This window comes from Phoenix dactylifera, chromosome 1 (genome assembly GCF_009389715.1).
Source record: "Phoenix dactylifera cultivar Barhee BC4 chromosome 1, palm_55x_up_171113_PBpolish2nd_filt_p, whole genome shotgun sequence".
In the NCBI taxonomy this organism is placed as follows: domain Eukaryota; kingdom Viridiplantae; phylum Streptophyta; class Magnoliopsida; order Arecales; family Arecaceae; genus Phoenix; species Phoenix dactylifera.
The window spans coordinates 11,293,651-11,319,751 of record NC_052392.1 but is presented as its reverse complement, the minus strand read 5'-3'; the positions used below and the strand labels follow the sequence as shown (position 1 = coordinate 11,319,751).

The 26,101-nt window shown below is 41.0% G+C and overlaps 3 protein-coding genes and 1 long non-coding RNA gene across 12 annotated transcripts in view; 3 read left to right on the top strand and 1 right to left on the bottom strand.

Moving 5' to 3' along the window:
- Nucleotides 1-301: 301 nt before the first annotated feature.
- LOC120110803 (uncharacterized protein At5g64816-like) lies at nucleotides 302-2,014 on the top strand. 2 transcript variants are annotated; one of them, XR_005511904.1, is made up of 2 exons: nucleotides 302-434; nucleotides 1,369-1,861. XR_005511904.1 is itself a non-coding variant. In XM_039126437.1 (2 exons), the coding sequence occupies exon 2, from the start codon at nucleotides 1,413-1,415 to the stop codon at nucleotides 1,791-1,793; it is 381 nt and encodes a 126-aa protein (XP_038982365.1). In that variant the 5' UTR covers nucleotides 355-434; nucleotides 1,281-1,412; the 3' UTR covers nucleotides 1,794-2,014. The 2 variants fall into 2 exon arrangements, 1 of the variants encoding a protein (XP_038982365.1); XM_039126437.1 differs by having other exon boundaries at nucleotides 355-434; nucleotides 1,281-2,014.
- Nucleotides 2,015-6,599: 4,585 nt separating this feature from the next.
- Nucleotides 6,600-7,465, top strand: LOC120110801 (early nodulin-like protein 3). The gene is made up of 2 exons (XM_039126435.1): nucleotides 6,600-6,897; nucleotides 6,978-7,465. Exons 1-2 carry the CDS (start codon nucleotides 6,717-6,719, stop codon nucleotides 7,343-7,345), a joined length of 549 nt encoding a protein of 182 aa, XP_038982363.1. The 5' UTR covers nucleotides 6,600-6,716; the 3' UTR covers nucleotides 7,346-7,465.
- Nucleotides 7,466-13,022: 5,557 nt separating this feature from the next.
- Nucleotides 13,023-19,165, top strand: LOC120110800. The gene is made up of 3 exons (XR_005511899.1): nucleotides 13,023-13,597; nucleotides 14,477-14,525; nucleotides 17,051-19,165. It is a non-coding gene; the product is annotated as an uncharacterized LOC120110800 (long non-coding RNA).
- The window catches only part of LOC120103695 (ABC transporter C family member 13-like), a 45,558-nt gene continuing 38,440 nt past the window's right edge, over nucleotides 18,984-26,101 (bottom strand). For 5 of the 8 annotated variants that reach the window (XM_039126414.1, XM_039126415.1, XM_039126410.1 and 2 more), the window contains 8 exons: nucleotides 25,548-25,646; nucleotides 25,277-25,369; nucleotides 25,019-25,129; nucleotides 24,786-24,947; nucleotides 24,434-24,621; nucleotides 24,044-24,233; nucleotides 20,563-20,730; nucleotides 18,984-19,272 (listed from right to left, as the gene is read on the bottom strand). In XM_039126414.1, the coding sequence (XP_038982342.1) occupies nucleotides 19,192-19,272; nucleotides 20,563-20,730; nucleotides 24,044-24,233; nucleotides 24,434-24,621; nucleotides 24,786-24,947; nucleotides 25,019-25,129; nucleotides 25,277-25,369; nucleotides 25,548-25,646 (1,092 nt within the window). In that variant the 3' untranslated portion in view covers nucleotides 18,984-19,191. Of the gene's footprint in view, nucleotides 19,273-20,562; nucleotides 20,731-24,043; nucleotides 24,234-24,433; nucleotides 24,622-24,785; nucleotides 24,948-25,018; nucleotides 25,145-25,276; nucleotides 25,383-25,547; nucleotides 25,647-26,101 lie in introns of those variants that run through there. The other 3 variants (XR_005511897.1, XM_039126432.1, XM_039126427.1) reach the window with 3 other exon arrangements.

Genomic DNA, 26,101 nt, shown 5'->3' with positions numbered 1-26,101 from the left:
AGAGAAAGAGTTGATAAGCTATCGTCCCTTCTCCCATCACATTATTATTTTCTTCAAAGTTTTTCACTCTTGTGAATGAGTAATACCGAGTGCCAACAGCAGTCCACAACTCTGACACAGATCCGTGAAAGCAGCATTCACGCCTTTCTCGTATGTGGAATGGGTTGGTGCTGTCGATCCATCTCCCAAACCGCTGCTCTATGTTTATCTCGGCCCATCAAGAACAATTGTGGGCTGGATGCATGCCGCTGAACTGTTCGGAGTCGGATCTCCGGGTAAACATTCTCGTGAATCCGACCCGTTACTATCCCAGAACGAAAGCACCGTAAAAACCCTAGTTTTGCGGCTCGCCTCCAGAAGTCTTTCGTTTTTCTAGATTTCTTGAGCTTTTGTGGGTTGATCCTATCAGCGAATCGAGGAATTTCGAATTCGAGGTGATTTTGTTTCCTAATATAAGAACTTGATCTCTTCCAGCAATTGATAAGCATGTCCGCGTCAATACTTGAAGTTGGAGTGTTTATTTAGTTGAATCAAAATTGCAGCGTTTTCATCTAGAGGACATTGTGGGGTTTATTTGAAAATTAGTTTTCTTTTTTCACGCGCCGGTGGAATTATATGATTTTGACCTAAGATTTTTTTTTTTTTGACAAAGATACTTTTCTTATTGCTTCATATTGTGGAGGCTTTAGGTTGCACCATGAGTTTAGAGGAGATTGAATTCATGGACTCGTCCTTATATGGTCTTAGATATTTGAGATTTTGTTTAATTTTACTATTGAAAGCTGGTGATTATGATTCCTTTGATCTGTTTTGTCGATACAATTAGTGTTTCAGGCAAACATGGCTTGCTTTGAGTTGATGGAATTGCTTTATTTTCCCCTTTTTTAGCAAATTTGCGTAAAAAGGCATCTCGATTCTTTTCTGTTTTCTTCCACTATTTTGTTCGGTCCCACATTTACCGATTCATCATGCTGTTGTTTGTTGTAGTTTGAAAATTGTAATCTTTCTACATTGCCAAACTAAACTTTGTGTTCATTGTTTTAATGTATTTCTTTCCAAATGCTGTCATATCCATCAGAGGTCGCAGTGCTTCTCTGTTTCTCTGGTTGCATGCAATAGCTTTTTCCCCACCAAATACCTATGTGCTTACAAATACATATATCACAACTCACATTTGTTTCCTTTTGTTAGTCATTATTATGTCCAAATGATACTTCCAAATCTTTCTTAAGTTCTCCATTTAGCGACTTTCTTAGAACCTACTTTGCCATTCCAATCAGGGGGATTATAGTAATCTAATCGCTGGAAGATAGGCAAAATGGAATTTCAGTAACATTCCTTGTTTTCTTATTCTGTATCATTGACTAGTGGAGAGGTGGAAGTGGATGAACAGCTGAAGCCTTGTTACAAAAATGGTGGATATTTGGTGGTCCTTGTTTGGGGCTGCCATTCCAGCTGTTGTATTTGGGCAAGCCATTAGAGTGAAGAGAAGACGAGCCGAGGAACAAAGGCTTAAGAGTGCTCGAAGGCGAGAGAAGAACTCCGATGACATCTTTGTCTGTGAGAGAGTTTGTACTTCAAAGAGGATGCTGAATAAAGTCGGTGCATTCTCTAAAGACCCAACTCCTAATGCATGTGTTACTGTTTGTGGTGTTTCTGAGCTTGATGCTTGTGCCGATGCTTGTGCACGGACTGTTTGTGTTCACCAACACCAAGTGCCCAATTGGAATGACATCTGCCTTAAACAGTGCCAAAGTGAATGCCTCAAGCTTTCTTCATCATTGACTCTTTAGAGCATATTTATTGTCGAAACGGAACCTTCATGATTTTACTATCCCAAGAGAAAAATGTTAATCTGCAATGTAAATTTTCTTCTTTCTTGTGGATTTAATTAGTGGATCATGGAATTTGTTGCTTGTTTGTTATTTTTGGCTGGTGCTATCGTCTTCTAATGCTTTTTGGAGCACTTTGTATTTTTTGATAGCTTAAATGTGATTCTAGTTAGATCTTTTAATGGATATTTTAACTTATTTAGTTTATTTTTTGCTCAGTGTGTTCTTCTAGGGTGTTACCGCTTTGGACCTTGTTACGTACATGTGTGTATGTATCAAGAGAGGGGGGGAGAGAGAGAGAGAGAGAGAGAGCTTGACTTAGCTACACTCAAGTGCATCTCCACTCAGATTCGGTCGGATCTAGATTAGATAATGAAGGTTCCACTTCGATGATCTAAGTTGTTGGATATGATCTACTACCTCAAAACTTTTTATACACCAAAAATTATATGATTTATAGACTCCTTGCTTATGCATTAAGTGGTGAAAAAATTGGATAGTTTAAATCGTACGATACAATGCATGTTTTTTTTACTACTTATGGATAGGTTAGGAGTCTTCAAATCAAATGATTTTTGGTTTGTAAGTAGCTTAAAAGTAATAGACCACGTCTAACAGCTCGGATCATCGATATGGGATCTCTATCGTCTAATTTAGACTTGATCGAATCGGAGTGAAGGTCCACTCAAGTGTAGCCAAGCCTAACTATATGTGTATATATGTGTTTGATGCATCCATGCCATTTTAGGAGTGGGGCTTGTTTATTCTTATTATGTCGTCTAAACTCAGTTTTTGAAAGTACTTGCTAAGCAATAGATATAGTACATGCATTATTGTACTAGTTGTTTGTTGATTTTCTTCTTTTTTTTGGTCTGAACTACATGATTCTGTACTGGAATGCATGCTGATTGTCTTCATCCCGTAGATATTGTGTTATGTTTGAGAGCACATTTAGAATTTTTCCCCAAATATTTAATTAATGAAGTGACCACTATATTTAGTTTGTAATCTTAATTTTTAGCTTAAGGTGGAAATGTCGTCATTGGAACTGTACATTTTGCTTGTAATTTGGATCCAGAACCATGGGTTTCTTTTGCCTACCATGGGATTTCTTTCACATACTATCTGGTCATTGGTGGTTTGTAATTTGTGAGGTTGCAAAGAAATAAAGTGATATAAGGTCATGGCATTTGTCATAGTTGGTAATTTGCACATAATCTTGGTATTTTCTAGTGATTTCATGTTCATATTGAGGATTGACCATAAGAAATGGCTGTATGCATATATTATACCTTATGTAAGTAAAAGCATTACTGTAACCTTGTCCAAATTACTTTCGATAAAACTTGGGTAACTGCAACAATCAAACCTTATGTCCTTGTCCTAATTTTTCAGAATGTTTTTCTTTTTGAGTCCATCTAGAACTATTTCCAAGTGTCTAGGCAGTTGTTCCAATTTGTTTTCTTGACTTCCATACCCTCTCCTCAACTCTGGCATGGATTCAATTGCCTCTCTTTACCAGTGTCCCCTTGAATGTTGGTATTATCTTAATTGATGTTCGGCAGATACTTATCATCTTGTTTGTTATCTACTATTTTATTTTCACATGGTGCTGCTCTATTGCCTCTCCTAATAAATTCATTTCTCACCTTATCAATCATAATTTTAACTTGGCATTCAACTAAATGTTCACCTCTGTTATCCATCTTGTTTGCTTTATTGCCTTGCATTCTTTATCTTATTACATTGCCGCCCTTATTGCCATCCTTTAGGTTTTTCCTTTGCTATTTTATGATGCCCTAGAAGTAATCCCTCTTCATCCTCTCAGCTTGGATTCTTTTAGATATCTTCATCAATTTGTTCATTCTTCAATGTACCTTTTCTGGTAGTAACTGCATTTCCTATTCTTTCTTTCCTGAATTCATTTCTTGAAGTGGCATGCGTTGTGCTGTTTATATTATTGTCATTCGGGACAATGTTCCTTGGGTACTGAAGCAAATGCCTGATAAGTTACTTTTGTGTGTAAAGAAGTTGTTCGGCAACATGTATTGAATGGTAAGTTCTCTTAAATTGAATTGAGGCATTTGGTGGTGAATTTCAGTATTTGCCAATCAATTTAATGACTTCATAATGTCTTATGGTCTTCATCTTTGCAAGGGTAAAGAACATTTTTTATTGATGTCGTATTTCCTTGTTTCCTCTATAATCCCCAATGTTGCATTGTTAATTCATTTGGTATGAGGTTTGCATTGATTAATAAATTAGAAACTTTGTTACTCTCAACAGTACCTTGTTATGGGGATTCTTTACTTTTACTTGTTTTGCTTTTTATTTATTTATTTACTATTGGTTAACTTGTAGGGTTTTTTAATTTATGCTTGCTTGCTTGCCGAGCCTATGGGTTATTTTATAGTGGACTTCAACTATAAAGAAAATTCTTAGTTAGCACCAATCTTTCTTGCATCATTCGTGAAACTTGCTACGAGGATATGTATGGTCATGTGTTTAGTGCTACATCAGTTATGCACTAAGTAGATTTTGGATACTTGCCAAAGAACTTAAATTATAGCTTTCACTAGTTTTTTTAGGTAAGATTTTGAATTGTTATAAATAGTATCAGAGCAAACTTGGCTCATGATCCATATGGACTAGGGAATATTGCAATATAGGTCCATTTGGATTGTCCATGAGTTGGTCATCTTGTTAATAATTGGATTTGTGGTACTTGAATGGATTTAGATCCTTAACCTGGTGAGGATATTAGAGCTTAAATAGTGTGAGTATGTGTGAATCTATAAAAGACATGTGTTTAGTTCCTTATCGGCTATGCATTAAGTAGATTTGGATACTAATATAGAGTTAGAAATTTAAATAATATCTTTTGATTAACTTTTTTTAAGACAAGGATTTGGGTTGCAATTTTTTTCTTGTAAAAAAGGAAAACCCATCTCTTTTGTTTGGAAACTTGCAATCTTTTCTTGGGAAAGAAAGAAATATGCAATCTTGGGTTGCTTGTTTGAAGAGCCTACGAGTTGCTAGTACTTTGTAATTTATTCCAGCCATGAAGAAGGATCTCAGTTAGCACCTGTCTTTCATGCATCATTTGTGAAACTTGGACTCTTTTCTGCTAGGTGTTGGAATACTTGTGATTTAGGTTCAATTCTGCCTTCATGAGGGTATGTGTGTGTTTAGGGTTGGGCTCTTCCCGGGCAAGAGGGTTGTAATTAATGTGCTATTGTAAAAGGCATGCCACTATTTTGTCATTGAACTTAAATTTCTATGCTAGCTGAATAGGATATATTTTACTGTATAGATATTTAGTATGATGTATTTTACTTTATGAATCGTATTCCAGTAAAGGAATGTTTTTCAATTAGACAAACTAATAATAATCATTGCAATAGCCATAACTTTATTCCTCCAATACCGAGATGGTAGCACGATGGAAACGGGGTTTTGATTCAACCGGAGTGGCCTAGGTTTGAAACGCGCGGGCGTCGATTAAATGCGGGGACTAGATGTCTCCTGCTTGATTTGTTCGGTGGAGTCGCTAGCTGGTCCGCCGTTACTTAGGTGGTGTTGGTGTGATGTACTCATAAAGGGATAGGGCTGCCACGCTGGTAGGGCTCTGCCACGGGTGGGGAAGATATGAGTAAAAAATGTTCTACCTGCATCGAACACTCTCTAGCAGGGAGGGGGTCCAGTAGCGGTTGCTACGTGGGTGAGATTCTTCTCACCCTCCTCTTCCTTTTTTTTTATAGCAAAAAAAGAAAAAGAAAAAAAAATGAGGCTCATTGAAAAGTAGGGAGAGCAATACCAAAAGCAAAACATAACTTCAAGTACAAATATATTGGCAGCAATATCATTTTCTTTGAAGACTGTTTCTTGAAAAAAGTTGTGAGCAACTGACCAGTTCATGTTTCATTTGATTATTATGCATAATTGAAGAATTATTTGGCTAAAGAAAGTTATCATGAATGAAAAAGAAAACACCACCTTCTTTTCCTTCCATATATTCCAAAAAATGAAACAAATCAAAATTTCAATTAATAAATTTTAATATAAATCAATTTAATAACTTTTTTGCAAAGAAAACGTCAGATATTTTTCTATTTAACACAACGGTACACATTTGGAGGTCTTCCAACAAATTTTTCATGATATCTAAGTATGAAACCAATAATAGTCTAAATATATATTGCATATTTAAAAAATCTTTCACAAAAAGATCATCCATTAGTTACTTTGAGACCTATACAAGTAGAAAATGCTTTGATCTGTGACCAGATGATTCACCTAAGCAAAGTGAATCCTTCTTTGGTGTGACGGATAGAACTACCTTCCATGAGCAAAACTGTTCAAGAATCTAAACAAGTAATATTTTTATAAACAAATAATAATTAAATAAATTTATATACAATTTTATTTTTAATTTCTGTACGAATTGGAGTAAAATATGAAGAGCATTCAAAACACTTTTTTTTTGGACCTTTGTATTTCAGCGGCATGATAACACCGGCCGATGATAAAAAGCTGCTTCTTAAACAAAAAGTAAAAATAAAAATTAAAAAAAAAAAATGAAAAGCCGCCGAATTCCCGACCGTTATGACCCCGACAGAAGAATGGGTCCCATGGGAAACGGTCGCTGGAGAGCAGCCCAAAAAAGTGGGCCGCCTCCTGTTGCAACGAAGGCCCTAACCAAGCTACCCGATCTTTTCCAACGGCTAGTTTTCGCTTGCCCCCCAGTTTAAATAGAGCCTAATGCCTTCGTCTCTCCCCAACCTCAGGTCACCGTCCAAAAGCCACAGAAGTCCTTTAACTAAGCCTTCTCTCCCTCCTTTGGCTACTACTCGGACACTTTTCTCCCTATCCATCCATCCATCCATGGCCTCGCTGCTCTCCTCTACGCTCCTATCCCTTGCGCTTCTTCTCATCGTCAGCAGCTCTGAAGCTAAGGACTTCTTGGTTGGAGGCGACACCGAAGCATGGAAAATCCCCTCGTCTAAATCAGAAACCCTCAACCGGTGGGCTGAGGCACACCGCTTCCAAGTCGGGGATTGCCTCGGTAAATTTCGATCCTTTCCTCTCCTCTCGACCATAAAGATTCAAGACCAAAGCTAACATTTTTGGCTCTTCTTAACCCAGTCTGGAAGTATGACGGCACGAAGGATTCGGTGCTGGAGGTGAGGAGGGAGGACTACCTGAGCTGCAACACATCGAGCCCGATCGCCGAGCACAAGGACGGGAACACGACGGTGAGTCTCCCACGATCTGGGCCGTACTATTTCATCAGTGGAGCAGCGGGGGCCTGCGAGAAGGGGGAGAAGATGATCGTGGTCGTGATGTCGAAGAGGCAACGCTGGTCTGGTGGGATCTCCCCTGCGCCTTCCCCTGTGGAGTACGATGGTCCGGCGATGGCTCCGGTGAGCGGTGGTCGGAAGTTGGCTGTGCGGATTAAAGGGGGCTTGGTGGGTGCTCTGACGCTCATGGGTTTGGTGGGAATGATTCTGTGAGGGATTGTTTGATATGAATTTTGGTTATTTTTGGGGAAGGGGATTGGATTTTTTTTTTTTTAATTTTATTTATATAGGTTTCAGGTTTCATAGAGCCGAGAATGCTTATGATTGTGCTTCTTTTGATGGTATTCAATTTATATATATTGTCCCTCATTGTTTTGAGCATTGCTTCCATATATTAGCATAATTTGTTTTGTTTATGAAAAGATAGGGATTTCCTATCCATCCATTTAATGAGAGCATGAAACGATATACAAAGAACGAGCACAAAACAGAGAAGGAATTGTAATCAGAACATGACAAGAATACCGAAAACAAGTTTATCTAAAAAACTCGTATCTTATTGTAGCTCGGAAGAGAGGCTCATGGGGGGCCCCAACTTGGGTCTAGAAAATTTCTCTTCTTCCACTCTTTCCAAATTCTCCATCACCCAATCTGTTTGAAATTTCTTCTTTGCCTTCCATTTTCTTCCTGGTAAGCAAATGGATCCCTACGAATGCAATGTGCCGCGGGTGCTGGCGGTTTTTTTATCTGTGGGGCGCAGATGGGTGAAACATTGCTTGCCTTTCTGAATTTTAGTTCAAACAAAATTTGTATCCCATGCTTTTGGAAGAAAGCGAGAGGATAACAAATGTGTGGTTATTTAAGTAGGAAGAATGGTGTGTGTGTGTAATCCCATATCAGTTATATATTGGGTAAATCGTGTCAAGAAACTATATAATACATTTTAGTGAGTTTTTTGGATGAAGTCGTGGGTTATAACAAATGCTATTGGGGTAAAATCTGACCCATGGCTTATATGAACTAGGAGACATAGGCCCATTGAGACACTGGCCATAAGTCGATTATGGTGCTTGTTATTGGAATTGAAAAAATTTAATTTTTTAGTTTGACGAAGACGCCATGGTTAAACGGGAGGAATATGTCAAAATCCATGCAGAATTGTGGATTGTGATAGTACCAAAGAACCTAAATGATATCTTCCAGTTAAATTTTTTGGATGAAATTATGGACTGTGATGCTGTAACCGCCGAAATGGATGCTGGGAGCAAATAAAATGGACATGGGTGCATGGAGTATGAGTAGACTATGAATCCGTTAGGACACTAAAGAAAATGAATTAAGTAATTTTTAAATCTACTATTAGATGCTAAAACTCCAGTACCACAGATTTATTTTTCGAAACGGTTCGGTTGGCAACTGCAGATCAAAACATCTCGCTGTATGTGGGCGTCCCGCATACCTAAATCGTTTCCTTCGCTTTTGCACTGCAAATCAAACACAAATACAAGATGTGATGGGGGACAAAATGGATCGTTCAACCTATAACAAAAGGGCCACACAATTTCGGCCCAATAAGCACCGATGCCAATCGAATGTATCCTCGGTTCGGCCCAGAATCAGCCAGACCTCGAACTCCGCCGAAAGCTCTCCCAACCTCCTGTATTCGTCGACTTGCCCGACCAAGTTCGGGGCGCCCTCCTCAGCAATATGCTAACTACAGCACCCGTCAAGCCGACCTCATCGAATGCATGATGCGGCCTCTCGACATGCTTGGCCTTGCCAACGGCTGCATCCATGTGCGCACCCACGTCCTCCTACGTGACTGTACATTGCAATACTACTACGCCACGCTTCACTAGCTGGTCCACAACAGTCAAAGGACGGCTCCATGACTACTTCGACCATACCCTGAGACGACTGTCAACACCTTATCGTTCTCACGAATGGGGATACCGCACGCTACCAACCAGCTCTAGTTGCACGCCATCCGGCTCAGAGCCATCCCCCCTCATGATGAAAGCGGGTAATGTCTCCGACACTTGGGCCTCTCTATCAGGACTATAAATAGCCCCGTCAAGTAACACCAAAGGGACCTTCTTTTTTGGCAAAACTAAATATATACTTCCCTAACTTGATAGTCGGAAGATCCTCACCAGTGTTTGTGCAGGTACTCCAGCGTGCGGGCGGCAGATCTCGCCTTCTTCCCCGACATCTCGACGGCTTCCTCGACTCCTCCGGTGTAGCCACCCTCGGTCAGATTTGAACCTCAAGAAGATGTTTTCGTAAACTGGAAGATTTGTGGTGGGGCGAAACCTGGCGACAAGGTCTGGCTCTGCCACTGGTAGGCAAGAAGACCGATTTTTTTTTTGCTTGGATTGGCCGCAAATGCCGTCTATTTCTCTCGAGATTTACGTTGTTTTACGTGGTGTGTCTCCAGAAGATATGAGGCCGCGTCTAAATGCGGGTCGGGTGGAGATCTCGTATTATTCATGGCCAATTCATATGATGATGCCACGTGTCACGAAGAACATGTCAAACAGCAGTGTTTAAGATGACCGGGTTCTCGATCGGCGTGCAAGCAAACCTTTCTCTCCAGTTTCTGATCCACGCACGAAGAGAGATGACGAGGCACGCGGCGGGGGAGTCGAAGCAGCCACCGAGGCCGCTGACCGGCGATGTGCTGCACCAGCGGCGGAGCTTGCCCAAGTGCCCGGCGGCCATGGCCGTGGGAGGATTCCTCATGGTGGCCACGCTCGGCTACTTCACCCTCGTCGCCAAGTCCAAGCCCAACGGCACCCCAAGCGAGGTCGCCAAGGTCATCGCCGGCGGTGGAGATGGCAGCGCTCGGTGATCCGGCTAATGACTCATGACGTGATGCGGGTGCCAGCTTTTAACGAGCTGAGGAAGCTGGTTGCGTTCATGTTGGAGTTTTTTTTCCTGTTTTCCCCTCTTGTCACAATTCTTTTTATGTTAGTATTTGGTAACTTATATATAGCAAATCCATGGATGTTGCGAGAAAGCTCGGTTTGGCTTTCCACAAGGCCTTGGATTTCCTAGCTAGTTGATTAAAAGAAGACGGGGAAAAAAAGCAATTAGCAGCTTTTATAATTAAATTGTGATGATGCCTTCCTGTAATGAAGATTTCTTTAGTGTTGATGTGAAATTGCTCTTTTCGATTAAAAGCTTTTTTTTAAAAAAAAAAATCTGCGATAATGCATGAGTTGGATTTTTAAAGCAATATGGAAGCTAACTTTATGGCAATGTTCCGCATTCTACTGAAAGAAAAGAACCTATTTGTGCCGGTCATGAATGCGATACAATGTTATGTTGGCCCAGAAGATGATCTTCAGCAAGCATCGAAGCGACGCAGCTTGATGGTAGTCAAGCTGGATATGGAGAGGGCATATGACAGGATCAGGTGGAGTTTTCTTTGGAGGGCACTAGAGGCCTACGGCTTCCACAGGCGATGGATTGGATGGGTCCTAAGGTGTGTCCAGGGGCCAAAGTTCTCTATTTTGGTCAACGGCATACCGTCGGGTTTTTTTTGAGTCCACTATGGGGCTGCGGCAGGGATGTCCCTTATCCCCTTACTTATTCATTATTTGTTCTGATATCTTGTCTCGTGCCTTGCAGGGTGCGTGTACTAGCCGGGAGCTGGAGGCCTATGTCCCAGCACTGGGGGCAGGACCTATCTCTCACTTACTTTTTGCTGACGATTGTCTTCTTTTGACTAGGGCGCGGGTTTCTGATGCACGGGTACTTCGCAGAGTGCTGGCAGGTTACTGTGCGGCGTCCGGACAAAGAGTAAACTTCGTGAATTCAGCCATTCAGTTCAGCCCTAGCACGGAGACCAGAGTCAGACTGGAGATCAGGAGGATTCTGCAGATACCAGAGCAGGAGGGGACATTGGTCTACCTGGGAGTCCCTATCACAGGCCGGAGACTACGGGTGACAGAGTGCTCGGGGCTGGTACAGCGGGTCGAGAGTAGGCTGGAGGGATGGAGGGCATCATCTCTATCCATGATGGGGAGCCTGACACTAGTCAGATCGGTGTTAGGATCTATGCCGGTATATCTCATGGCCAACACTGTGGTCCCAAAGACGACTCTGTTGAAGATTGAACGTCTTCTCCGGAGCTTCTTGTGGGGGTCTCACGGTGGGGGCCATGGGGTACATCTGGTGGCCTGGGAGCAGGTCTGCCTTCCCATCAGCGAGGGTAGCCTGGGAGTGCAGTCCCTCCTGAAGCGGCGTGAGGCCCTTATTGCTCGGCACGCAACCCGTTTCTTGTTAGAGCCACAGGGGCTTTGGAGCCGGGTGATGGCAGCCAGATATGGCCGAGGGGGTTCTGAGGTGGCATGGAGAGGCCGCCGAATCTCCTTTATGTGGCGCGAGATTGGGAGGTATCTGCCGACTGTGTCGGCTAATACCAGGTGGCTGATAGGCGATGGACGGAGCATTGATGTGACCGGTGATCCGTGGGTGGATACTTTTCCTTTGAGATGTTGACCGACGATGGTGGATACTGAGGCAGCAGAGGGGCTCCGGGTGTGCGACCTCCTAGCACCAGGGAGGACAGAGTGGGACGACTCCAGACTACATCAGTTGTTTGGGGCACATCTTGCTGAGAGGATCCGATCCCTTCCAGTACCAGGATGCGAGGGACCAGACGTCAGGGTCTGGGGCACCTCATGCAGGGCCAGTGTTAGGCTGGGTGATCTGTCCCGGGTTATCCAGCGGGGACCGGACTGCGCCTGGATTTGGAGGTCCGGGCTCCATCCGAGGGCAGCACTCTCCTTATGAAAGGTGATGTGGGACCGCCTTCCGACGAGAGCAGTGCTGAGTCGGCGTGGTTTGGGGATCCCTGCAGAGTGCGGGGCTTGCGGTGCAGATGAGTCTGTGGATCATGTATTATTTCGGTGCACTTGGGCGAGGTCGACATGACAGTGGACAGGTATCCCGGAGGAGGTGTGGCAGGAGAGGAGACTTTTCCTGCAGCTGATACGACAATGGTTAGCCAGTCCCGGGACATGTCAGGAGGCCATCCGAGCAACTTGCACAGCCCATCAGATCTGGCTGGTAAGGAACGCTCGCACTTTCGGCGAGCGCAGGATGTCGCCGAGGTTTGTTGCGGAGTCTGCTCGAGCACTGGCGATGGAGTCCAGACTCCCCACCCCATCAGACATACCCTTGATAGCTCGGGACACCTGGGGTTCCTTCTCTGCTCAGGCAGCTCCTCGGACGGTGTTCTTCACCTGAGAGCCCCCACCCCCGAGTTTCCTCAAGGTAAATTTTGACGGGTCGGTGTTGGATGGAGGTACGCGAGGCGGGGCTGGCTTCGTCATATGGGACCCTCAATCCAGGGTAGTGGCAGCGGGCGGTTGCCGGTTGTTCGACATATCAGTTCCAGGGGCAGAGTTGCGAGCTGCCTGGGCAGGTCTTCGCCATGCCTGTCAGGTGCTACGGGCCAGCTCAATCATCCTGGAGGGCGACTCGGCTACAGTTATTGGGTGGATCCGGCGGGGACCGAGTGGTGAGAGCACTGACCACCCTCTGATCCGGGACATTAGGATGATGGTGAGGGATGGCGTGGCCTTTGAGGCAAGCATGTATTCAGAGAGGCCAACGAGGCGGCTGACTGGGTGGCTGCATACGCGGCCCACCATTCCGGATACGTCCTGTGGGCAGGAGAGAGAGAGAGAGCTGCCATTGGCACTATGTGAGATTGTGTATTTTGATTTTCTTGCGTGTATTCGGACACGCGTTGTCTGAAACCCGTTTAAAGCAAAAAAAAAAAAAAAAAGGGTGACAACGTGGCAAGCTTCTTCAAGGGTTCATTAAAAACAAAACTAAATAAGAATGATGTCAAATATAGTTAGTGCTTGCATTTGTACCCGGTGGGAAACTACTGTTTTGTTGTTCCATGGGAAGGAAAAATACAAAGTGAATTAAACTGAATTAGTTCCTTGGCTGATCTAGCAAGCCAAGGAGAACGGTCCAGTGCGATGGCCTGGTCCACTTGACCGGCCCAACTAGAGCTTGGCTCAGCACAAGCTTCCATCGAAAAAAAATGGAAAGAGTCAGAACAGAGAATCGCGATCCCCTGCCTGAACGGCTCAAACGGTCTCCACTGAGGCACAATTGGTGCGAACTCTCCGGTCTGGTGTGAATGGGTAGCGGCCGTTGGGGGCTGTTGTAATCGGCGAATGGCCGATCGGTGCCATCATTCGTCCGAGCTTATCCCCCTCCCAAGGATCCTATTTAAATCCCTCTTTCCCTCAGTCAACCCATTGCCGCTCACCTCCCCAGCTTCTTCCTTCTTCCTCCTTCTCCAGTGGTCGGCGAACCACCATGATCGACTACCACCGCCCTTTTTTTCTCTTTCTTCCTCTTTTCTCGCTTTAGAATTGCAGCAGCTTGTTACTGTGCTCACCGGAAATCAAGGCTGGCAACATCATCCGAGCCAAGGTAATGTTATAGCATTCTTTTCCTTTATCCTCTCTTCCTTCCACGGCCTCAAACCACCACTGTGGGCAAAGAAATTGGCCAAAAATCAGCTGAACTCCACTTCCTCTATTTTCTAATTTGTTTCTTCTTTTTTCCATCTATCTCCGTCGCCGGCGTTCATCGCCTAAGCCCAAGACCGATCCCTCATGTTGGTCTCTTGCCGGAGCTAGACCCCCAGTCGCTGGCAAACTAGTTGGGATCCGAGTACAACCGAGCCAAGTATCACTTCTCGGCCCTGTATTTAGGTTGAATTCGGCTGGCTGGCCGCCGCCGGCTACTCTTTGCTGCCGCCACCCCCACCTGCTGTCGCCTTGCTGGGCCACCATGGCCAGCCATCATCCACTCCCTTCCTTTCCTGTTTACCAAAAAAGAAAGAAAGAAAGAAGAAGAGAAGAACAAGAAGGGGAGGAGGAGAGAGAGCCCATCTCTCTCTTTTTTTTCTCTTTTCTCTCGTTTATTTCTCTCTCATCTCCATGTTTTTCTCTCTAAATAGATCTATGAATTCCAGTACGGGTCCGTCCACCTATTTTATGGACTTGAGTCGACCCTCAAAGAGGCCCTGAATTGCACGGGTACTTAGGTAGCCTGTCGGACCGACCACCCCAGCTCGGTAGAGTGTTCCTAAAACCTACTGATGATGAACCTTGATGATGAACCTTGTTGAACGATCTTGATCTTAATCGAGTTCATGCCCTATGATTCATTGTTCGATTCACCTAGACCTGACCCACCTGGACCGTCGAACGCCATCATCTAACTAATCGTCTATATTTCTTATTATTTTTAATTACATTCAAGTCATTGAATGAAAATTAATTTTATTTTTAATATTTTAAATAGGTCTAGCTAGGAGTCGCCTAGCGAAGTCTGACAATCTAAGATAAAAAAGGTAAGTAGACCTTATACTCCTTATTTTTCAAATTATCATGTTTTCTACGCATAAGATTTATCCTCAAAAATATCATATTTTTCGTAAAATTATAGATCAGCATATATGTTATGATAATTATGTTTTATTATAAAAAAAAGTTCTATGAATGTCTTAATGAAAAAACTTTTTTATAACATATGGATATGATTATTCCATTTAGTATTTTTCATCTATTTATGTGTATGTTTTAAGAAAAAAAGATATAAGTTTTTTAAAGGCTCTCAAATAGCTATATATGATTTCTAGAATTGGAAAGATCGACTCCTGGAGCTAGCATCCATATGAGTACAAGCCCTGCTAGTGGGTATAAAGTTGTCATACGAAATATGAATCTATATCTATTGCAAACATGGGTACTGTCACAGGTATAAAGAGACCGTAGTACGAACATCTATGAGCAATATTTTGAACTATGATATGCTAAATGGCAAAAAAATAATTTAAAAATTTATTTGCAAAATGAACTTATAAACATATTTATGAAATATGGATAATTTGTTCATGCATGATCTGTTTTATGACTTATTTGATATATTGTACCATGAAATACATTATTATTGCTATAACTGCTATTTTTTTTAAATAATGCATTGACATCGAAAAACTTATGCTTGATCCGATAAAATAGTGTAAGATTTATTTACTAAGTTGTATTGTTCACATATCTATATTTTTTTTCCAGACGAGTAGGATTAGGATGGTCTAAGCTTAGAGTGCACTAGCAAGCTTGGCGATTTGTAGCAGAATATTTATTCTTTAGTTAGTTGTTAATTGTAGCTTAGTAATTTTTTAAATATTTGGATTTAGGTGCTCTGAACCGATGTTGAATGTTGAATTTGTTATCTAATAAATGATAAAATTGATTTTTTTATCTATTATATTTTATTGGAATTAGATTTGGAAGCTAAGATATAATGGTTGGCTTTATATCATTGTGAGAAGTACTTTTTGATGGTATAGCCATGTTATATTCTGAATTTGTAGCTTAACATCCACTTTGGCAACTCTCGCTAGTATACTCTTGGACTAGGATGGGGGCCGAAAGAGGAGCCAAAATGGCTTGTCAATGTCTCCGTAGCATTTGTTATTTATATTATTTAATAAATACTTCTTTTTTCGAGATTAGGAAATATTAATTCTAACATTCTGTTTTATACCCATCTCACCTTTCGCTCAAACCGAAACTAAATCCCCACCACCTTACCCAAATACCAAGAACGGATACAAACCCGAACAAACACTTGTGATATTTGATAACTATATTCTCACTTTTTGATTCCTCTAGGTTGCTGAATTTAGAACGTGAACTAAGAGGTACTTCCATTAAAAATGCTATAAAGAAAGATTTAAAAGGATTTCAGGAAAGTGGGGCCAGATGAAAGGCTTCACATTGCAAGACTGGGCGTAGAGCGTCGACAAATGGAAAGTCTTCCGCAATGAATTTAGCAGCCAGCAGTATGTCTAAAACAAGTGTCAAGCACAGGTCCTTGGTTAGGTTTCCGGCATCAGATCTTGAGAACGAACGCAATATACATTAAATATTAATCATAATATATAGTATATTTTTAATCAGTCAAATATTGCACAAGATAACTATATTTATAATCTATATATGGTCCATGAAATCATATATTATTTACATGTATAATTATTTTATACAATATAATACATCATTATGATTGATAGGGGGCAAAATGGATTGTCCTGCACAAGGCAAGGGATCGTCCCATCCCGACCGGGCATACCACAACACCGACCGGGTCATCCCATTCTGACCGAGGTCTTGCCCAGAACCAGCCCGATCTCGGACTCCGCCGAAGGCCCAGTCGACCTCGGTCGGGCTCCTCCGCCGCTACGACCCGCAGCAACCTCTTCTAGTGCCTATAATGACGTTCCAGGCCTGAGCTCGGAATACCCTGCTGTGTCAACTGCGAGTCAAGAACTCCTTCGACCGCAAGAATATTCGCCCATGCGCCCCGACCGAGCTCGGGGCGCCCTTATATTCACCGACGCGCCCCGACCGCCCTACCGAGCGAACCTCGGAATCAGGAAAGCGAGGCCGACCTCAGCACCTGCCAAGCCGACCTTGCCAAATATATGATGTGGCCTCTCATCGAGCTCAGCCTCGCCCACGACTGCATCTACGTGCGTGCCTAAGCCCGCCTACATGGCCGTACATTACCACGTCACCACGTCATGCTTTGCTTGCTGGCCAACGACAGCCAAGGATAACGCCATGCAGCTCCAACCTAATCCGTCACACCTATCAACACCTTACCGTCCACAGGAACAGTCTACACCGTGCGCCTCAAGCAAGCTCTAACTACGCGCCATCTATCTAAAATCCATCTCCTCCTATGATGAGAACGGGCCATACTTCTGCCACCTAAACATCTCTACAGAGACTATAAATAGCCCCCATCAAGTAACGCAAGGGGGACCCTTTTTCGGGGACCAACTAAAATCCACTCTAACTTGTGCAGGTACACTATCGCGCGGGGGGTGGTGAAACTTTGTGCAGGTACACCGTCGCGCGGGAGGTGGCTCTCCTTCCTCTGCTCCAGCCGGCAGCTCCCTTTGACTCCTCCGGCGTGGTCACCCTCGCGCCAAATTTGAACAACAACAATGATTATTATTATATCTAAACTTATAGTATATAAGTATAATAATTTATATAAATAAATATAAAATATGAGTGATCTCTTTCTGATATCACTATCTAACAATAGGAAAGCGTCTCCTCTTGAGTACTGCTTTGTTTTGAGAATTCATGACAGACAAAAGTCCAGGAGAGTTGCAGCATGGTTTTGCTATGAAGTTTGCAGCCAACAGCTCATCATGGACCTAGAACATGTCAGACTTTGGCACCACAACATTGCGAACAGCTGCAGCGAAAAAGTTAAGCGAACTTGGAGGTTATGCTAGTTAAGCCTACAAAGCGCGAAGCTACATGGAAGCCGTCAGGATGATTAAAGGTCAGATATCAAGTTTTGCAAGGGAAGGACGCCTGAACTTACAAGTTGTTTATGATTTTGCAGTAACTGAATGCTGTCTATAACCTTCCAAATGAGTTCTGAGAACAAAGCATAAAATCATAAAAACCACTTTGTAGCTTTTTGAAAGGTTTTGACAACAAAATTGTCAACAGTTCAGCAGCAGTTAGACTATAACTTGTATCGGCAGGAAAATGACATACAACAGACCATTATCTCGCTAAAATGTCCAAAAGTTTTTTCCTCGTTTGTTGCTGCACTATGATGGTAACTATGCTGTTATGGCAAGAAATACTGTTACACCAAGAAATAATGAATAACAGCAGTAAGATAAATACTAGATAGTAGCTATTGTGGGAAAATATGGTATCACCATAAAAAAATATAACAGTTACATAACAAACGACGGGCATAAATTTTCTTGTTATAATTTCACATTATTATAGAATATTCTTAAATGAGTTCAAAAATAGCCATTACAACTTTATAACACTTGGTCACCAACCCACCTTGTATGTACAATGCATCTTCATATTATGTAACCATCATATCTACATAATGTAGAAAGGCGCACAGAACTGCAGACTGCTATAGGATTATGAGTACCATAATTTAAAAGCATGAGAGAAGACATTTTCTGGCTTCAGATAATAAATGGCACATTTTAGAGTTCTGTGATCAAAGAGCAAAGCAAAAAAAAGGCTAAAATTCTAAAATTGAGAAGGGCTACAAACATGTCATATTCACAATAGAAATTGTTTTAGTTCGAAAGAATAACCCAACAAACTATTCCACTTATGAAGTTTTGAGGTAGCAATATAGCTCAAGCAACAACAATGCTCGATACCACCAGCTTCAAAAGAATTCAATAGCCATGTATCAATGTAAGGCCATACTATCAAAAACCATATCTAAGGGTTCAAAAAGTGCAAGAACAACTCTATCAAGTCACAAAAACAAAAAAATATAGTTGCAGCATGTGAAAGAAAGAAATTTCAGAACAGTTTAGATACTAAATGGTGGCATTTGAAGTACCATACAGATATCATAGTGGAGGCATTTGCTTCCAAAATCATTTTGCATTCGCATTGTAGATGTCCGAAGCTTGGATATCTAGAGATAAGGTGGGCGCGTTGGAACGATCCCGCTTTGAAAGCTCCTCAGAAGAAGAATCCAATAGCCATGTTGCATTCAATGGACAAGCTCCATTGGTTCCCAATTTTTCATCCTAAAGTTTCAATTATATTGCAGAACTCGAAGCTTTGGGACACCTTTTATAGAAACAAACTGTGGTCTCACCTATTCTCCTCGCATGTTGACAATATTCAATCTATAAAGTTCACTTTTGAGAGTACAGCTCGGATTAACAAGCATATCAATGGATTAAAAAGAGCACAGGAACAACCCTATCAAGTCACAAACACAAAAGAATATAATTGCAACATGACAGAAATTTCAATATAGTCTAAATGAGACTGATCCAAGCAGTAACATATCTTCATTACATCATCTATGATCTTTCAGGTGGTAAATTGATGCAGCAATCTCTTGTCTTAGTGACAAAACTTTAGCATTTAAAAGACCATACAGGAAACATAGTGGATGCATTAGCTTCAAAAATCATTTCTCATTCACATTGTAGATGCTCGAGCAAAGCTCGAAAATCTAGAGTATTCATCTTTCAGAAGAACTTGTGGGTTTCCTTGTTCAACCTACAAAGAGATCAACAATACAATAATTAAAAAGAAAAGAAAGGAAAAAAGGCCTTTCAATTGATATCATATCAAATAAATCATGTTAGCGTTCACAAAGCAGATATAGGCAACAACTACGTGATCACATATAACAAATATCAACTTAGATGCAATTATAGACAATAGTAGTTATGATAAAGCATCAGTGTGAACAATGGGACATCAATTATATCATCCATTTTGTCGCACAGGGGTTTGAACATTAACATAATTGATATTCATAATATAGATGTATGTACATCTATATTATGAATATACCCAATTGTGTCCCTTTGTTGTGTATGCATGTTGTTGTTTTGGTCAGGTGAGGGCACGGCGTGGGAGGTGGGCTGCTTGTATGAACCTTTTTCTCCTCCTTTTCAACCCTTTTTCCTCTTACAAGTTTTTTGGGTTTCCTTGTTATCTTTTATTTTCCACCACACTCTTCCTTTCTGACATTGTTCTTTTGTTTCATGTTTGTTTTAACCATTGAGCTCTTTCCCATCTCAGCATTGTTTGATGATCTTTGAGAAGCCTCTCGCTGACTTCTGCATCAACCACTGGTTCTTCAAATATTCCTTGTTAGTTTGATTCTTTAAGATCAATCTTTCTTTTACTGTCGGAAGCTCTAACTCCACTCATTTTGACTGCCCTTTATCACCTCCGTTATGCCTCTCGGATGCTTCATGAGAATATCTATCTCCTATACTATTCAGCTCAATAGCAGACACCAACTACTTTGGGATTAAGACTTAGTTGAGTCTTAAAAATAAAGTTATACAGTTATCTAGAAAACTCCATGAATATGGAGAGGCAGAATACAATAATACCATTAGAAAATGAATATAGAAAAAACAAACATAGAATAGTACTTATAAAAGATACAATTAGACAAAAAAGCCAAAAAGTTCTAAAAATTTCTCTTAGAAAATGGGGCAATAAAGGGGCTCATGTATGACCTAAGAGTTTGAGAATAGCATGGGAAGACAATAGAAGTCCAGGATGGAGCAAGTGAAAAAGAACTTGAAGTGTCCCTTGCGATGGAACTTATGACCTTAGGCAAGGATGAATGCTTAAAAACAATGTGCACCAACTTCATCGAATAAATGAAATTAGGTTACTGGTTATGATCAGTATTCTAATATTTAGCTATAAACCTACAGATTCTTGTCAAATAACAATAATGATTAAAATATTTGAGCAGAACTTTCTCCCTCTCTCTCTATATACATAAATTGGATATACATATGAAAATTGGTTTAATCTTACCAGGTTCCCATGGTCAAGAATTAAAATCTCGTCCATGCTCAACACCGTAGAAATGCGATGTGCTATTGTCAAAACTGTCATGCCTTTACATTCATTGGAAATTGTATTTTGTAGTATCATTGCTGTCTGAGTGTCAACATTGGCTGTGCACTCATCCAAACAAAGTATCTGCATTAAAAAAAGTGGTCTGTTAAGCAAGATTTTAATTGAATTTTCCTAGCTATGGTTAAAAAATAACCTGCAAGACGAAGAATAGCAATGTTTGAGTTAGATATATAATGCAACTTAAGTTACTCTTAAGCCTTAACAATATTGATTGATAACCATTTGTGAGACACTAATGAATTCTTGTATAAAAAAATAATCTGATGCTAACTATTGTTTTCAATCATTGATTATCAGCATGCTTTTCAAGCACCATGCCACAATATTGTGATCAGATGAGTACATAAAAAAAGAAAACTTTTTGAGAATAAAATATATAAAATTGTAAAACAGGGTCTATGCTGAAAATTATAAAGTACACAAGACAGAATCATACTTTCAATTTTGTAAAGAACAATCTATGCGGAAAATCCTGGTTCAGAAGTATAAATATCAAACATCTATATAATAACCACCATACTCTAAAACTTAGTCTTATGTTTGAGATACCTTATCTGCTATTTTCAGCCATTGGGCCAGTTGATTTCAATGGTATAGGCATATAGCATATATGTTGCATTTAAGATCACAAATTCATCAATCAGTCATTGGGGCATTATCCAAATGAGAAGAAAAAGATGAGCATAGCAACGTCTGCTGTGCCGGTACCAGGCCCCGTACCGGTTGCCCGGCGGCACGGGTTAGTATGGCCCTGCGCCGTGTTGTGTCGGCTCTGTACCGACACAGTGGAGGCGGGAGAGAGGAAGAACGGAAAAGAGAAAATGAGAGAGAGAGAGAGAGAGAGTGCAAGGGAGGGAGAGAGAGGAAGAGGGAGGAGAGAAGATGGTCGGGGCTAGCCGGCGAAGGCCAGGGAGCCTCCACGCGGGGCCATCCTGCGAAGGCCGGGGAGCCTCCGCCTCCTCTGCGCGGAGGCTCCCTGGCCTTTGCTGGACGGTTGGCCTCTCTCCTCCTTCCTCTCCCTCCCTCCTCCGCTCTCTTTTCCTCTTTTTCCTTCTCCTTCTCCCCCTCCGGCGATGGGTCTCGGTTTCATTGCCAGAACCATCCCGGTCCACCGCCGGTACGGCTCTGGACGCCCCAACCCGGACGGTTCGGGACGCTCCGAACCGGGCAGTTCAGGATGGTTCTGCCGACTGTGGAGCATAGATTGATTTGAATAGCAGGAGAGTATGCATGTGTGCATGCACACACGATCTATGCTTGAAATCTTGGATCGCATTTTGGCATTATAAATATCAAACATCTATATCAGATATGGTATAAGCATATAGTATATACATTTTACTTTAGATCACAAACTCAAATTGGTGATTGATGCATTATCCAATTGAAAAGGAAAAAAAACTGCAGATAAATTGACTTGTGATGGCATGAGAAGTTGGATGTGTCCTCCTTGTTTAAGAACCAAGACTTCTTATGCCACTTCAATATATTTAAGAATACCATTGGAGATACGTATTCTATGCACAAGTATGCATGCACACTCAGACACAAACAACATATGAGCAATGATAACCATACTCTGAAACTTACTCTTCTGTTTGAAGTCAGCATATACATTGTATTAAGAACACGAACTTATCAATTGTTGATGGATGCATTATCAATTGAGAAGAGGAAAAAACACATATAAATTGACCATCATGGCATGAGAGCGAGCATGTGCGCCCCTTGCTTAAGAACTGAAACTTTTCCGCCACATATAGAATATTTAAGAAAATTGTTGGAGACAGAACATGGAGGGTTATAGCCTTTGTAATTATATATGTAGGGCATTTTTCCACAATAGTGGATTTTCTTGCAAACAATGCGGCCTTGCATCTACAAACTTCATGGTGTAAAGCAATAGAATTACTTTCCAAGCTTGATACAGATTCAGACTTCGTATTGGAGATTGACAAATCTGATGTCAATTTGTGTCATTGGTTTCTACCTGTGTGACCTCAGGTCTGCATGATTTCAGTCAATGGCAACATCTACCATATAGTGGTCAAAATCTTGCAACATGATCACTGACTGGCATGAAGTATTCATGCCAGGTAGCCTACCATCCACATGACCCACTTGATTGTCATATTCCACAACAAGGAGTAAGAATCACATCTGTTGTGTCATATTCCACAACAATGGCAACATCCTCATCCGCCCACTACATGTTGCAACATGCACAATAGTCACTGGTTCTGCAGAAAGTGCACTATTATGATGAAACCACATTTTGCTCAACAGCTGTTTTTGGCAACACTCTTCATAGCTTAAATGTTGGTTTGACTGAACTTCATTACATCCACATTGGTAAGCTAAATAGACAAATAATTATGCAAAATAAAGTAAAACAGCTACAGCCTTCCAGGAAATAAGTAGCCATAGGAAAGGCAAGAATTAACTTTAATTAAATTTGGTTGTCCTTTCAGGTGAAATATATATTGATCTCACTACCTCAGTCTTTATTTTCCCCTGTTTACTGTTTAATCCCACAGCCAACACCCAATCACTATAATTTTCACCATAAATTAAACTAGAAACTCTCAGCAATAGTCTACACATCCTACTAAAACAACTGCTCAAAAAAATAAATCTAGAAGTCGGAAGAGTCCTATCAACCAAAGTAGTAGAAGCTCCATCATGTTATTCATTTCGCTGCAGCAAAATTATCTCGGAAATTTGAGAACATATGCTCCAAGGTTTAATATCCCATATAATATTTTGTTAAAGCTAATAGCAAACATAAACTCCTGCCCACATTCCTAGGAAATTATACTGGTCAACAATTGAGGAACACAGCTTTGGGAAGTTCCCTATGTTGTACTTTTTTTAATCTAAACAAATCCAGATTTATCTGTCACATAGCTAAACAGGTACAGGCATATGTACGCATAGCACAGTATAATGAAGCAAATAAGAAACTATTCCCAAACAGGAGAAAATGTTTACAAAACCCATTGTTAGTATTAGCAGCACCAGTATAACAACTAAACCATATCCAAAGAGGAGAAACTAATGTCAAACACAAAATAATGTGTGCTCTGTTCAGAAGCTATACTGGTCAATGGCTTTGTGGAGGATGTTTATGTTGTACTAATTCATATATAAACAGACCCAGGCAAATCAATTAATAATGCCAGTATAATTGAGAAACAATAAGCAAACAGGAGAAAATGTTGATTTAGGAACTTCCTGTGGTTGCATTTAGGTGAAGGCATGCATACTACAGCTGTTCATATGTATTATATTTCTATACAGACAGAATACATTAAATACCTACAAAGTTACAATTCTTAATTTCTTATGCATGATAAGTCATATTGGAGTGTCTTACCTTAGAAGACTTAACAATTGCCCGTGCAAGGCATATAAGCTGCCACTGACCAACTGAAAATGATGTGCCGCTTTCTTTTACAGGAAGGTCAAGTCCACCAGCTAATTCTATCTCAGCTTTAATATGGCATTTCTGAAGAGCTTCCCAGATTTTTTCATCTGTTGTCATACCAGATGGGTCTAGGTTTTCCCTAGGACATGCGGAAGACAAAATTAAAAACCTTGCATGCTTAAAATTAAATACATGAAATAGGAAGTACATGGTACATGTTATGTACTAAAATCCCATGCATTAAAAAGACTACAAACATGTTAATTTGAGAAACATAGAAAAAAAGAAAAACTAATCTTTTAGAGGGATCATAATACAAACTTCATTGCTTGGAGGTACCTTAGAGAGCCTTCGAATAAGAATGGGCTTTGGGGAACCACTGCAAAATGTCCACGAAGATTCCTGACAGAAATATCAGCCACATCAACGCCATCAACTAAAATGTGCCCATTACAAATGGGAGTAAGGCGAAAGAGTGCATTAAGTAAACTGGATTTTCCAGCTCCTGTCCTTCCAACAACTCCGACCTAGCATGGTATAATAAACAATGGTCAGAAAAGATACTGCAAACAATCTCAAAAGCAAGTGCAATAACACCTGAAGCACTGATCAGATAACATGCATCCATAGTGCAATCTATCAACTAAATTGATGTTTGCATTTCTGTAACAGATCTCCACAATGCACTGACCTGCATGCCTGCTGCAATATAAAATGAAACATCATTTAGAGCAGCTGGCAATGATGGCTTATATCTAAGAGTAACATGTTCAAATTCAATCTGTCCTTGCATAGGCCATTCTGGATGCACAGATCGTGATCCCTGAAGTCCTTCTTGAGGAATATCCATGTACTACAAAAAGTAGAAAATGCATCAGTGATAGGTCAACATTTGAATGAACCATATAAAGATTATCAATTCACCTCAACCACCCTCTCAACAGAAACCATTTCCTTCTCTGTCTCTGTGAAACTAGTAAGAAAACTGCTCAACAATGAGACAACTGGCGCTGCATAAGACAGGGCCAAGCCTACCTGCAGTCAATCAAACTATCCCTAAGTTTTAGACAGGCATAAGTTTGAGATGACCTCTACAAATATCGACTTTGCTCATTTGCTGAAATTAAGACCTAAAGAATGTGGCTTTTAACAGTCAAGAATATGTTTCATGGGAAAACTTACCAGTCCAGGTGTACCAAAGCTAAGTGGAAAATTGCCACGGCAGCCAACAACAGCCATCACGGCAATGAATAAAATAACAAATGCTGCCAGCAACTAAAACATTTCTCTGGTCATTGCAACAAATATGACTCTTGAAAACAACCACTATTAGTGACGAAAGCTAAATATCCTATACAACCAGCTGCTTCAAGTGGCTGATTATATGCAAGGGAGTTCAATAGTACAGAATGAATATGTACTGCTAAAAATAATAAAAAAGAAAGAACCATACTTGGAGTCGCAGAGAGAGCCACAAACTTGCTGTTCGTTCGGAATAGGAAGTTTGCTGATACAATGTGATATGCTCCATGAATCTAGCCAGGAAAAATTCCTGTCCATTTACCTCATTAGGTGAAAAATTTATGTCTCAAAATAGAAGTTCTGAAAGTTTTATTAAAATTTGGAAGTCAAAACGAAATTATTGGAAGTATTAAAAATTATGCTAAAGCAAGCTGCAGGCCTTCAAATCGACTTCACAAGAAAGATATCTATCATTCATGCCATCCTAAATTTGCATAATTAAACTCTTCACATGCTTGATATTACTTATAGCCATGGTATGCCATACCATACCAGATGGTACCGGATATACAATACTGTACCAATTTGATACCGGTACGGGCTGCGTACTGACCCTTGGTATGCCAAAAAAATTCCTACCGTATCGTACCGTACCAACACTATACTAGTGTGGCACCGGTACGGGGTCCAGTATTGGTACGGCGAACCTTGCTTATAGCTATTGAGAACTCACACCATTTGAAATCAAAACTGTAAGTTCTAGGA